The sequence below is a fragment of the Tursiops truncatus genome, chromosome 11, assembly GCF_011762595.2.
Source record: "Tursiops truncatus isolate mTurTru1 chromosome 11, mTurTru1.mat.Y, whole genome shotgun sequence".
In the NCBI taxonomy this organism is placed as follows: domain Eukaryota; kingdom Metazoa; phylum Chordata; class Mammalia; order Artiodactyla; family Delphinidae; genus Tursiops; species Tursiops truncatus.
Window position 1 is genome coordinate 69493036 of NC_047044.1, and position 15281 is coordinate 69508316.

At 37.8% G+C, this 15281-nt stretch overlaps 1 protein-coding gene across 5 annotated transcripts in view; it reads left to right on the forward strand.

Annotated features, from left to right (window-relative positions):
* The window catches only part of YAF2 (YY1 associated factor 2), a 65622-nt gene extending 50781 nt beyond the window's left edge, over positions 1-14841 (forward strand). For all 5 annotated transcript variants that reach the window (XM_019934610.3, XM_019934613.3, XM_073788823.1 and 2 more), the window contains 2 exons: positions 12273-12425; positions 13211-14841. In XM_019934610.3, the coding sequence (XP_019790169.1) occupies positions 12273-12425; positions 13211-13448 (391 nt within the window). In that variant the 3' untranslated portion in view covers positions 13449-14841. The remainder of the gene's footprint in view (positions 1-12272; positions 12426-13210) is intronic.
* Positions 14842-15281: the final 440 nt, after the last annotated feature.

The window sequence follows — 15281 nt, forward strand, 5'->3', positions numbered from 1 at the left end:
AGAAGCGAGGGAGTGAGTAGGCAGAGGAGATCACAGGGGAAACGCCCAGGCAGGCACAGGCCAGTGAGGTTGGGTGCTGTGGACTACATTGTGCGCACACACACACACACACACACACACACACACACACACACACACATACTGCCCCCCACCACCTCCCATTGTATATTGAAGCCTTAATCCCCAGTGTGACTGTATTTAGAGATAGGGCTTTTAGGAGGCAATGCAGGTTAAATGAGGTCATAAGGATAAGGTCCTAATGGGATAGGATTGGTGGCCTTTTAAGAAGAGGAAAAAGATCTCTCTCCCTCTGTCTGCCATGTGAGGAACAGTAAGGAGGCCTTCTGCAAGCCAGAAGGAGAGCACTCACCAGAAGCTGAACACTGACATACCTTGATGTTGGACTTTCTAGTCTTCAGAACTGTGAGAAAATAAATTTCTGTTCTTTCAGCCACCCACTCTACAGTATCTTGTTATGGCAGCCCTAGCCAACTAAGACTGCAGGAACAGAGGGTTCCAGAGGGGGGAGTATAGGAGATGAGGTAGGAAGAGGGACTCAAATCATGTGGGGCTGCAGTCTAGAGCAAGAATTTTGGATTTTCTTCTCAGTTGCCATATACTCTGGTTGCCAGAGTATAACTAGGGAAGGTGTTTGGGTGGGGAGGAGGAACCCATTGAATTGTTTTAGGAGAGGAGTGGTATAATTTGATTTATATCTAGAAGGATCAACTGGCTGCTTTGTGGGAGAATAGTCTGTAGCAAAACAGTTGAGGAGTCAGGGACATTAGTTATCTTCATAACTATTGCAAGGGTGGTTATCAGTGGGAGTAGTGTAAAATCATCCAATCCTAGATGTATTTTGAAGGTAGAGTGGACAGAAATTGCTGGTGAATTAGATGTGGGTGTGAGAGAAAGTGGGGAATGAAATATTGTGTCTTAAGTGTTTGGTCAAAGCAACTGAAAAAATGGAGTGCTATTTATTAAGATAGGAAGACTGTCAAAGAATGGAAGAATGGGAGGAGGGAGCAATCAAAATTATAAGCTAGTTTGAGTTGCTACTGAATATCCAGATGAAGATGTAAGTAGGCAGTTGGTTATATAAGTCTGGAGTTTCGGGGGAGACGCTGGGGCTGGTGATGCAACTTTTGGAGTATCGTATAGATCAGTAATTTTCAACCTTGGTTACACTTTATAATCAGCTTGGGAATTTTCAAAAAATTTCTGAGCCTGGTCCCACCCCTGTATATTCTTGTTTAACCTGGGAGTGGGGCTCAGGTATTTCTGTTTTAATTTGATTAGTGGTTAGGTTAAACATTTTTTTAAACAGCTTTTACTGAGATATTATTGACATACGATACACTACGCACAAAGTGTACAATTTGATAAGTTTTGACAGATGAATACATCTGTGAAACCATCACCACAATTAAGGTATTGAACATACCCATCATCACCAGAAGTTTCTTTGTACCCCTTTTCAGTTCTTCCCTACTATCCCTACCTCCCTCCCATCTTCAGTCACTAGGCAACTACTGATCTGCTTTCTGTGTAGATTAGTTTGCATTTTCTAGAATTCTATAAATGAAATCTTACAGTGTGTACTCTTCTATGTGGCTTCTTTAAGCATAATTGTTTTGATACTCGCCTATGTTGTTGCATGTATCAGTACTTGATTCCTTTCTGTTGCTGAGTAGTATTCCATTGTATGAACTTCTTTATTCAGCTGTTGATGAACATTCGGGTTGTTTTCAGTTTGGGGCCACTACAGATAAAGCTGCTGTGAACATTTGTGTACAAGTCTTTGTGTAGTCATGTATTTCCTTCTCTGGATAAATACCTTAGAGTGGAATAGCTGGGTCGTGTGGATCACATTTTTTCATATGTTTCAACGTGAGGGGTTTTGTGTGTGTGTGTGTGAGTGTATGTATGTCCTTGAGGAAAACTTTTATGCCCAGAAAAGATTATTCAGACACTATTTTCATTATTAAAATTAATGTTCAGTTTATTAATTTCAGTTTAAATATCTAGTTTGTAAGGTTTAGCAAAATTTAAGTTCTTTTTTCCTAGGTGTAATTATTATTATTATTATTTTTGCGGTACGCGGGCCTCTCACTGTTGTGGCTTCTCCCGTTGCGGAGCACAGGCTCCAGACGCGCAGGCTCAGTGGCCATGGCTCACGGGCCCAGCCACTCTGCGGCATGTGGGATCTTCCTGGACCGGGGCACGAACCCGTGTCCCCTGCATCGGCAGGCGGACTCTTAACCACTGCGCCACCAGGGAAGCCCCCTAGGTGTAATTATTTTTAAAAAGCAACGCAGGTTAATTCTAACGTGGAGCCAGGGCTGAGAACCATTGTACAGATGGTATTTAAAGCCAAGGATTGAATGAGATCACCTAGCACAGCCATTTCTCAAGCTTTTGCTTGCGTAAAAATACCCGTAGTTGGGGCAAGTTCTGAGAATTTGTATTTCTACGAGGCTCCCAGGTACTGATACCTGGGAGTTGGACTGATGGACCATACTTTGAGTAGCCCATCCTAGAGGGTTAGTGTAGATAAAAGAGATACCTGAAGATTAAGTCCTGGCCCCTCCAAAGTTTAGAAATTGGGAAGGAGAGGAAGGAACCAGTAAATAAGACTGTAAAAGAATAGCAGGTGGGACTTCGCTGGTGACGCAGTGGTTAAGAATCCACCTGCCAGTGCAGGGGACATGGGTTTGATCCTTGGCCCGGGAAGATCCCACATGCCACAGAGCAACTAAGCTCATGAGCCACAACTATTGAGCCTGTGCTCTAGAACCTGCTAGCCACAACTACTGAGCCTGCACGCCACAACTACTGAAGCCTGCGCACCATAACTACTGAGCCCGCATGCTGTAACTACTGAAGCCCATGTGCCTAGAGCTGGTGCTCCGCAACAAGAGAAGCCACCACAATGAGAAGCCCGCGTACTGCAGGGAAGAGTAGCCCCCGCTCACCACAACTAGAGAAAGCCTGCACAGAGCAATGCAGACCCAACGCGGCCAAAAATAAATTAAAAAAAAAAAAGAAAAAGAAAGCTGGTGAGGCAGGAGAAAAACGAAAGAGTGTGGTGTTCTAGAGGCTTGTGAAGATAGTTTTGCAGGAGGGAAAGCATGATAAACTCTGTAAAATATGGCTTGAAAAGACCGAGCGAGATGTGAGTTACAGTTGACTAATGGATATGGTAAAGTGATTGTTGATGACCTTGAAAGAAATACTTTTGGTAGAATGTCCAGTCAGGGCAAAAACCTGATTGAGGTGAGCCCATGAAAGAAGGGAGGAAAGTAAGTATAGACAAATCATTTGATGCTTATTGTGGAAAAGAGAACAAAGAAATGGGGCAGTGGCTAGAAGGGGATGTGGAAGTAGGGATGGGTTTTCTTTTTTTTTCTTTTTAAGGTAAGAACTATCATAATGTGTTTGTATGCTGACAGGAATAACTTAGAGAAGGAAATATGGTTGGAGCAGGAGAGCAAGAGGTCAGTAGCAGGAGTGGTGTCCTGGAGAAGGGATCCAGTTGGCAGATAGAGTCATGGCCTTAAATAGGAATACGGAGAGGGAAGTTAGAGTATGTGGGCACGGATGGCAGCTTGTAGAAATGTTAATTGAATAGCTTCTATTTTCTCTGAAATAAGAATCAAGGTCACCCCATAATAAATAAACAAAGCACAATGAAAGTTTTGTTCAGTACTGTCTCCTCAGTGCTTAGAACAGTAGTTTGAACATAGTAAGTGCTTAGTAAATGTTTGTTAAATAAATGAATGTAAGGAAGAGTAACCCTGGATTGGAGGGAAGGAGGCAAGTGAGGTAGCGCAGAGGTGGCTGTCGGGTTAGGCGAGAGCAGTGCTCCTGGGAATGATGAGGGGAACTGTTCCAGTCATATGGAAGAAGAAGTGAAAGGACTTGATTCTTCTTTGGCTAAGGGGAAGGAAAAGTTGAGTATGACCTGTTTGTAGCTCTGGAGCATGTCCTTAGTCTTTCAAATGAGTGGACTGTGATGTTGTTTAATGATTTGAGGGATTTTTCAGAGACTTAATTGCTGAGCACTCTAACCTAGTTTGTATAAAGCTGATGTAGTCATCTATTTTGTCTGTACTTACCAGAAAGTGCTCAGCAATTAAGTAGCTGCCAAGGAATCAAGTCTCTCCTGCCACCACCTCCCAGGAGTTTAGGGAAAATTTTGTCCTGGGCGTCTGCGGAAGTGTTTGATGTTGAAAATTAAATGTATGTAGACCTTGGAGTAAGAACTCTTCAAAATACTCAACATAGATTCTTAAACTGTTGAAGGATACTATTTACTGCATTCTATAAGCAAACTAAGGCAAGTGACCAGAAAGAGTGCATTGAACCTGAGGTGTAAATTTCATTAGTTTAGTGTGAATACCTTGGATCAGCAGATTTTGAATTGTTTTTCTCAGAGCCACACCTCAGGGCTAACTGGGAGATGCAAGGATGAGCACTGAGTGGATGGGGGCTGAAGCGGATGTCTCCACATCAGCTTCAATAGAAGTTAGTTTGTTTTCCGTTTTATACACTGAGATTCCTTGTAAGATTTTATTTGCATGGTGATTGTACTGCAGAAACAATAGCAGAGAAAGCATTTGAGTATCATCAGTGTAGGTAACATTTGAGTTTTGCTGGTAAGTCAGATAGTGCTGGTTTTATCAGAGTAGATTATTTCATTGTTTGGAGGTGGGGAAAACCACTTAGAAAGGCCTCTTTTATCCTTTGATTCAGTAATCAGTTTTTATGGAAAGCAGTGTACCTTAAGCCCTTCATTCCATTTTCATGAAAAAGGAAGTAAATGGCTCAAAAGCAAAATGACATCAGCAAATTCTTCAAGACAGTGAATCCTTGAAAGTTGGCGCCTAGTTAAATCAATGTTTTACACAATTGATTTATAGTTGTATTTATGCATCATATTTAACTGGTATTTATAATTGTTAATATTAAGAGACATTTATTGAGTATTTAATACATGTAAGATCTACAGTACTAGGTGTTGGGGATACAGAAACAGGCAAGATGTGATCTTTTCCCACGCAGGGGTTAGAGTCCAGTTGGGGAAATAGAACACAGCCATAAAAAGATCAACAGCATTGCAGAAGAGTGTAGAAGACCACGAGTTTGCAGAGCTGCTGCAGGGGTTCCACAGATATGTGATGCACATTTCTTTTTAAAATATTAAATAACCCGTCAAATAAAAGTGTCCTATGCACCAAATATTAACGTGCACAGAAGAAAGACGACCACTAAAGCTCATTAATTTATTTTGTAGATTAATTCACTTTTTTTTTTTTTTTTTTACCATTTCAAAATAAAGTAGCAGATCCTTTATTTGTATTTCTCGAAGCTGTTGAAAAAAATCACGTAGCAGCAGCAACATGTTTTGGCCATCATTTTCCCTCTTCCACCTCTGCCCTCCCAGAGGATTTTGGCCCCCAAGTCACACTCCTCACACCTCTTCAGGCCCCAAAACAAAGCAAACCCTGTTTCAGCGGTTTCTTCCTAACTTCCTTTCCTTCTGATGATTCATCACAAAATCTCAAAAACGGATCTATCAGATAAGATCTACCTCAGAAATCCTGGGAAGGGAAGATACATTGAGCAGGCCAGTCCATAGAAAGCACTTCCCAGGGCCTGGGGAGAAATCCAGGGAATTCACGCTGAATAACTTACAGCCCTTCATGCTTGTTAACGCTTTGTAGGCTGCATGGTGCTAGAGCTCTCTGAGCCTTCAAATGAGAATATCCTGGACGAATTTTTCCACAAAGCCAAGAATCGTTATGTGAACAATGTATCTTTAAGGACTTAAGAAGGGAGTATGGTTTCTCATGAGGTGAACAGTCATTCAACAGAAAGGACTTTATCATGCAGTATTTTGTGACCGTGAACCTGAACCATCTTTGTTTTATCCTAGGATTAGGACAAGTGATGGATTTCTTTCATCTTCACTGATATTTGGCATCAAAATTTATTTGATACGATTCATAAGTGGACAGATGCTGAAGGGTAGGGATGTATACCTAGTCTAGAAATGGCAATGTTTGATAATTTTGGAACAAGGAATGGCTGTCCCCTTTTCAAAAAATTGTGAGCCATCAGGGTTTTCAAAGTAAAGTGTTTTGACAATGCAAGTGCAAGAAGTGGAAGTAAAGATAAGCCAAAGTCTATTAGAGATGTATTTGAAATCAGGAATCACTCACTGTTTACAAGATTAGATATGTTCCTAGGATTAGGCTTAACAGCTGATGGGGAATTAGTTACATTAATCTATATCAGGTCTATATACCTTCAAATGGAATAAAAAATTGGGTTTAACTACACTCTAAAGTCTTATTAAAATTTTTAATATTAATTGTTCCTTTGTTTCTTATTTCTGTAAATTATTCATAAAATGACTTAAAAAGGGGGGTGGCAGCCCATGGTGATGAACTAAACATGAACTAAAGTGCTTTCCACCCTGTAGTAAGTCCTCTAATTTTTAAAATCACAGCACACCGTTTTTTCCTTATTAGGGCTTCTGACAAAATTTATTTAGTTAGTTTCCTTTTGTGTGGCTTCTATCCCATGCACTAAACAAACTGTGAGGGCGAGGACTGTGTCTGTTTTGTTCATGGTGAGTCTCCGGCACCTTAGGTAGTGCCTGACACGTGTTAAGTGTGTAATACATTTGTCAAACAGGGGGCTTACTTATAAAAATCTTCCTTGGTTAGATTTTTGGACTTTTGTTAGCAGTGTATTAGCAGACTCACAACAGGTTTGGGTTAAGTTCAGCCTTTTAACTCATTGAGATTTATACTGCTTCAATTTACTATATATATTTTAGTGTTGGGAAGCAGATTGCCTCTTTCTGAGCTATGAATAATGCTGCCTCCTTTAGAAAAGAATCAACAATGGTTTTATATCGTATTTGTTTTGCCTGTCCAACTTGACAAAGCTAAATTGTTGTGATGAGGTTAATCAAGCTTAAAACATTTTTCTTATAGTATTTAGCATACAGGATTTTTGTTGTGGGGTGGAGGGCAGACACATAGTTAGAAACTATATCTGATGAATAATAGTTATCCGTAAACGGTTGTTGAAATGTTCCCCCCCTTTTTTCATGTCACAGTAAGTCAACAGACCTGCCAAACTTTACACAGACAGTCTGTTTGAGCTATTTATGAAGGATACATAGGGACACATAGGGATCTCAAAATTTTGGAACATCATATTTTACAAGTTACAGCTAATAATGACGTATGTGAACAAGTAGATGACAATAGAGTGCAGTTGGGATATGTCTGGATAGCACTGGATGACCTTTTTGTCCTCCTTATCACAGAACCTTTAGCATTGTAGGTGTACTGTCAAAATCATGAATGATAAATCGCTGAACATAAAAAAGGCACACCTTGTAAATAATACCCTGCCCCTTATATCCTAAGTTAACTATCTCCCACCTCTAAAATTCCCTACTATCCTCTAGATTTTTCTCACTAAGTAGAAAAAGGATCATAGTTAAACTTTTTTAAGATCCCTAGAGCTAGGAGGGCTTTCTTTTTAATAGAGCATGGTGAAGTTGAGTCACTTTATGATAGGGTACAAAGATCATCATAAGCTGTGTTCCTCCTGCCTTCGTTGAAGAATCTTTAAAACTCATTCAGGCCGTTAGAGAGCAGCAGAGAACTTTATTTCAATAGTTAAGCTGCGTGGAAACACATATTTTGTGCTTCTTTTCTCCCAAAGTTGAACCAGGTCAAATAATCCTAGAAGAGAGGAGCAAAGTCATTATCTTAAGTGAAAAAAGAATGAATTACTACACATTTAGGAAAAGTTAGGATAAAAAGAGAGAGAAAGACATAACAACTACTGAAAAACAAAAATAATATTTTTCTTGAGGCAGAAGAGAACTACTATAGAAAATTTGTTGGTGATTAGAAACTAACAAAATCAACCACAGACAATGCCACGTATAGAAATTACTGGTTGCTTATCAGAACACTAGTCTCACATTTCCACTTGCCCCAGGGACACCTTTGCTTAAATTTTATAAAATCCACAAACCCAGCATGACCAGCACCATCGTTTCTAGTATGAAGTGGTGGTCTTCTAATTTGTCTCCTGACCGCAGTCTCTCACCTGACCAGGTCAGCTAATTGTTCTTTCTTTATTGGTTTTTACCTTGTAAGAGAGTATACATTTACTGAGTATTTTGTTCTTACCACTGAGAATATAACACTTAGAAGAATTCTAGATTCATAACTTGTTTTAAAATGTTAATTTAGGGACTTCCCAGGTGGGACAGTGGTTAAGAATCTGCCTGCCAATGCAGGGGATGCGGGTTCGAGCCCTGGTCCGGGAAGAACCCACATGCTGTGGAGCAACTAAGCCCGTGCGCCACAACTACTGAGCCTGTACTCTAGGGCCCACATGCCGTAACTACTGAGCCTACGTGCTGCAACTGCTGAAGCCTGTGCACCTAGAGCCGGCACTCTACAACGAGAAGCCACCACAATGAGAAGCCTGCACTGTGCACTGCAATGAAGAGTAGCCCCCACTCGCTGCACCTAGAGAAAGCCCCCATGTAGCAACGAAGACCCAATGCAGCCAAAAATAACTAAATAAATCAATCTTTAAAAAATGTTAGTTTATTTAACTCTCTTCATGGTTTCATGGAGCAAATCGTGCTGTACTGATATGCTTTCATTTTCAGATTTTTTTTTTTTTTTTTAATTTTTGGCTGCATCGGGTCTTCGTTGCTACACGCAGGCTTCCTCTAGTTGCGGTGAGCGGGGGCTGCTCTTCGCTGCGGTGCACGGGCTTCTCATTGCGGTGGCTTCTCTTGTTGCAAAGCACAGCCCAGCTCTGCGTGGGCTTCAGTAGTTGTGGCACATGGGCTCAGCATTTGTGGCTCGTGGCCTCTAGAGCACAGACTCAGTAGTTGTGGTGCACAGGCTTAGTTGCTCCGTAGCATGTAGGATCTTCCCCGGGCCAGGGATTGAACCCATGTCCCCTGCATTGGCAGGTGGATTCTTAACCACTGCACCACCAGGGCGTTCCCTCATTTTCAGATTTATGGGCCATATGAAAAGGGAAAATGATTCTAGGAAGATTCTGGAGAGAGAAAACCTGTTAAATATGAAAAAGACGTGGCAGCAGTTGTAAGATCCATGAAGCTGGGGAATTAGGATTATCCCTTCTCTCACATAAAAGTGGGAGTGATTGAGGAACTGTGTCACATAATTGATGGACACCAACTTGGAGACAAATGCTGGAGGGGTGGGGGAGTGATTGATAATGTTATAAAAATATTCTGTACCTAACCACAGCACAATTGTTATATTCCTGAAAAGCTTCATGATCAGAGAATCCATGATTGAGACAGTTACATCTTATGGGAAAAACAGCACCGAGTACTGAGGTTATTAATGAATCCGGAAAAACTTAGAAGAATATTCAATTTTACTTAAAAAAGGCAGCACTAAATAAAGAGAATATAAATTATTATATATCTTAAGTTAGTGATAATGGTCTCTCAATAATGTCAATTTATTGATTGCTAGGAACTTCAGGATTTCTACTCTAGAATGTAAATTTATTTTAATGTTCACAATTTTCATGTAATTTAGTTTAACATTTTTATAAATTCATTTTGCATTAAATTTTGGGACGAAGGGAGCAACAGTACAAACTATAATAAAGGATGTTGTCAAACTTTCATTTGTTACGACAGGAAGAGATTCAGAGACCCATAATACCTTAGGAGACAAATGATGACTACCCCTCAATTCCATTGTATAGCTTGGAGTGACTCTTAATTTTAGGTGACTCACTGTTCACCAGGCACTAGTCTAACCAAACCTTTTCACAACCTGTCACACCTTTGTACTTTCTTTCTCTTTCCATATTCCGGCATAATTAAAAGAGGAATTAATTCTTGCTGCTCTTACTTTTCACTACTTGTTTACGTCTGTGTAGTGAGTGGTTGATCCTGGCCCGTGAGTAAGCATCGAGACAGTATTCCGTGTCTTTTAAAACATCTTCATTCCTCATTAAGCCTGATTTTATCATTCATTCATTTTTCAACAAATATTAAATATCTAGTATTTTTTCAGTACCGTGCTAGGTACTAGTTATCCAGTGATGTATAAACCTGAAACCATCCCTTTCCTTGTGGAGTGTATATCCTAGATGAGGAAACAGACAGTAACTCCTTCCTTAACACTCCCTGTGTTCCTTTATTTTTTTTTCCATAGCATTTATCAACATCTAAGACTTTATTTTTTGTTTGATTTCATCCACAGAACGTTGGTTACATGAGGACAAACAAGAATTTCTGTATGTTTTGCTAAAGGAATATTTTTTGGTTGAGAAGTGAGAAAGGCACGTTTAATTTGTCACCACGTCCCCTTGATTCTGCTTCTTCAGCCTGTCTCTAAATAAGCCCACTGCCGCTTCCTTTTAGTTCAAGCCCTTTTTATTTTTACCTGGTCTATTAAAGTAGCTTTCCCTGCCTCTGTAGTACCTTTCCCCTCCAGATTGCTGCCAGTAATCTTTGTAAAATTGAAGTCTGAATTTCTTCAGTGATCTGCTGTCTTTTAAAGGTAAATCAGACTCCTTCGCTTTTCATTGTCGGGTTCCTTCCTATCTGTCCAGCCTTTTTTTTTTTTCTCTGCCACTCCCTGCTCTCCATCTCAAACTTTATGCTGCAGTAGTATCAATATATTGCACTTCTTCAAGCTTCTCTGCTCAGTGTGGTGGCTGGACCAGAGGCTTCCCCTTAACTTGGAAGCTATTTAGAAATGCAAATTTTAGGCTCCACCCCGAGGCCTACTAAATAAGAACCCTGGGTGCAGAGCTAAGCAAGCTAAACAAGACTTCCCAGTAATCCTGATGTACCTTAAATTTGAGAATCACTACTTTAGTCCTTTTTTTTTTTAAAGTTCATTTCCTTAACAAGCTCAGCCATTAATTACCATGCTTTCAATATCATTTTCATTTGTGTAACTCTTAATTTACATCATTGACCCTGGTATCTGTGTCAGTCCTGCTTTTTAAATTGTGTGTTGGACATCTTTCCTGGATATCCTTCCTGTACTTCAGACTCTGTAGGTTCTAAACAAAATTCATTACCCATCTATTAAGATGTTTTATATACTGCGTTTCCTATTTCCTCCTTCAAAGGATTCCTCCTTGCAGCTTTGAATCCTAGATTATGCAGTATTTTCTCTTTGGTTTCTATTTTGTCTTGCTTTAGAGAAACAAAGGAAAAGATTTTTTAATAACCCTACTGACCAGAATAGGGTCAGGATTTTCCAGGCAATAGATTACTGTTGTTTATAGACCATCTGTTAAAATGTGTTTTTTTAATGTATTTTTATCTTATTCTTCCTTGCTTTTTCCTTCCCACCTTTTTTCCCTCCTCAATTGTCTTTTTCTCTCTCATTTTAAGAATTTAGAGACCATTTACTTTGAATCTTGACCTCAGCTGCCCACGTTCTACCGTAAAGCTGGAGGCATCCTTGACCCTGGGCTAATAGAGTGACAACTTGTACCAAAAGTGACAACTGGTACCAAAGATTGTAGTCAGGCAACATTTCATCTATCTCGGTACAGTTTCTGCAGTAGGTTCTCAATAAATTTTTTGTAATGAGTAAGTGAGTAAGTTAGGCAAGTCTCAAAGCACTGGACAGATCTCCAAGGTCAAAAAACCACAGTGAAATTGTGGCTGGATACATAAGGAACCTCAAAGATTTAAGCAGTAAGTGAGAAATTTTGACACTTAAATATTTATTCAGTGAATAAATGAAAGATTTTAAAGAAAAGAATAGCCATTGTAACAGATGGTGAGGTATTTCCTTCTCTGAGAGAAGAGGGATAAATTTAGATTTTATTTCAGTGTGAACTTTCACGTTTAATTTTAAAAATTTATGTTTATGTGTGCTTCCCCATAAGCACAGTTTGATATACATTTTTAATAATTTTCGTGTCGATTTATGTAACAGTTACATTTTAATGGTTTGACTATATATCTTGGGCTATAACTTTTAACTGTTATTATAGTTCTATTTTTGTTGGATAGGAAAGACAGTAATGTATGTGTGTGTATATATATATCTGTTAAATTGCACATCTGAATTACCTTACGTATGAGAAATTTTTATATGTGAAATCATATATCTATTCTCATAATTTGAGCTATTCTCTCATAAAAAATACATTCTTAAATTATAGTAATAAAAAAAACTTTCTTTTTAACATGCACACAGGAAACCTCGGCCTGTCTCCCAGTTGGTTGCACAGCAGGTTACTCAGCAGTTTGTGCCCCCTACACAGTCAAAGAAAGAGAAAAAAGATAAAGTAGAAAAAGAAAAAAGTGAAAAGGAAACAACTAGCAAAAAGAACAGTCATAAGAAAACCAGGTAAATTTAGAGTGTTTTAATGGCACTTTTGAAGTAATAAAATTAACCATTTAATATTGTCTTTTAACATCAATATATAAAGTATATAAAGTAGAAATAAAAGATTTCATCTCTTTTACTATATCATGAAAGTGTGTTTCTTAGTTGAAGGTATATTAGAAATTAAACACAGAGGCCACAAATACAAGTGTAAGTGTGAGGACACTTTCTGTTTTTTGTTTTTGTTTTACTAGATTACAAGACATTTGTGTTTGAAATGTTTCTTTTTCACTCATAAAGCCAGGAGTGATGTTCACAATACTGAACAGATATTTGCATGAGCTTTAACCAATCAAAATGGTCATGGGTCCAGGCAGAACAGACAGTCATGATGCCCTTATCATAAGTGCACATCAGTGGAGTAACAGCCCTGCATATAACTCAACCTTAGCTGTTGTCAGCTTCCTCTGTGATTCAGCTATGTCACTGCTGTTCTAAAACATTTATTTTAGTAAAATTGATAAGCTGTCTGCGAAATTATGATAAAGCTATAAAAGCACATTTAAGAGAACATTACTCCCAGAGTTTTTTGTCATGTTGAGGAAGATTCAGGAATGATTGGCTTGATTAATGTTAATGATTTCAAACATTTAATTATATTTTTGTGGCTAGTTACACATGAATATAGAGCTTTAAAGATAGATGTATTTGTTTTGTTATTTTTACCTAATTTAATATGCATTACATGCTCAGAAAGTTGTTAGAGAGAAAAGCTAGTTTAAAATTTTATCATCTTTTGTGTTTAGGCCAAGATTGAAAAATGTGGATCGGAGTAGTGCTCAACATTTGGAAGTTACCGTTGGAGATCTGACAGTCATTATTACAGACTTTAAGGAGAAAACGAAGTCACCGCCCGCATCTAGTGCTGCTTCTGCAGATCAACACAGTCAGAGTGGCTCCAGCTCTGATAACACAGAGAGGGGAATGTCCAGGTCATCTTCACCCAGAGGAGAAGCCTCATCATTGAACGGAGAATCTCATTAAAGTTTATTTTCTCCAATTTCCTAGTCACTTCTGTCATACCATGCAAATACACAGATTATGCCAAGAAGTACCACATTTTCATGACAAACATATTCATGCACAATCCATAATTTGCATTTTACATAAAATAGAAATTTGTTAGATTTTATTGCAATCTATGCCTACCAAACATTTCCAGACTTAACATTTTGGTCTCCACAGTTAAAGGTGCCATGAAAATGTGGTTGAATTACTCATTATGCAGTGTTATTGGTAAGTCTATTTTCACTTTTAGTTTAGTGAATTCTAACACATAATTCTTGAATTCTCTACTATTGGCATGTAACGAATTTAAATTTTTATAACATAGTGCAAGCTGCCTAAATATGTATTATTTGAGAATTGTGAAACAAATAGTTATATGTATACAAGTCAAAAATCAATTTAATCAACTGTTGCTACAACAGAATTTTCTTAATGGTTATCCTCTTAAATACACCTGCTGGTACTTGGTGTGGTTAAATAGGAAGATTGTTATTAAATAAAGAATTTGTATGAACCATTGCCAATGTTTTTGACACATTTTACTAAATTATTGTTCCTGAATTATGTTTTAGGTTTTATCTGTTTTTGGGGGGAATTTTTGCTTATCTTTCAAAACATTCATTTATTGTAATGTTTACTAGCAGACTAGTAAACAATAAAACATTGATTACTTGGCTTTATAATTCAGATTTAGTGCTATTGTCATTGAACACTGGTATTTTCTGTATTATATAGAACATTAAAATTCAAGTAATTATAAGCATTTGGCAAAAACAGAAGAGAAGAAACCTGTCATATTTTAAAAGCTGCAGTTTTGGAAAAGCTTTAACTTAATAGTTTTATCACTGTTTCCTTGCCCCAGACTTATTCAGGGTCATAGAAGTGTGAATCTAATTAATACAGAAATGGGAACTGTTGCACAGAACTGAGAAATAACTAATCTTTAATCAGTTTAATTGGCCTCTTATTAAATATAACAATTCTTATAAAAATTATAGTACCCTATTTTCAGAAACAATTGCCAGTTTATGCATTTATCAATATCCTAAAATTTAAAAAGCATTTACAGCCCCACTTACTATTATGTAAATTTACCAATAAAATATTTTTATGACTACAGATTTTGCATTTTTGTTTACAACTAATAAAAGTGTTTTTTGTTGTTTCTAAAAATCCAACTTAGAAACCACACAGTACTTAAATTCTAGGGTCTCCTGCTTTCTCTTAGCCATTTGTTTAGTATGTATTCACCTATAGGAGACTTTTGAACTATAAATGAACTTTGAATCATAACTTGGATACAGAATATCACATAAAAACATCATGATAGCATTTGAAGAAAGAAATAAAACTGTAGACCCTGACAGTTGTGATATTTGGTGGTTTCATGTGGTAATGTAATTTTCTGTTTAATTGCAGTACTTTTTACAGGCACAATGGTACTGTCTTTTTTGTAAGATGCAAGTTGTGAAATACAGTTAATTGCATACAGTAAAAGTCTGTGATTAAAACATTTATATACCTCATTCTTTAGTGTTGTTAAATGAAAGAATTTTATTTGTTTTTAAGATACTTTCAGTGGAACCCCAAATGACTGGTGTGTTCTTTTAAAACATGAAAATTTTTTTCTCTTATTTTATTCTTTTTCACATGTTCCAAATGTTTTATATATATACATATATATTCATTTTTAGACATAGTAAAAACTACAAGTACTAACTGTAATAGGGAAAATATTCTAATTTTTAAGTCAAAATTACTCTTTGGAGGTACTGGGTCTTATGATGATGATCAAATACTTTCTGGATA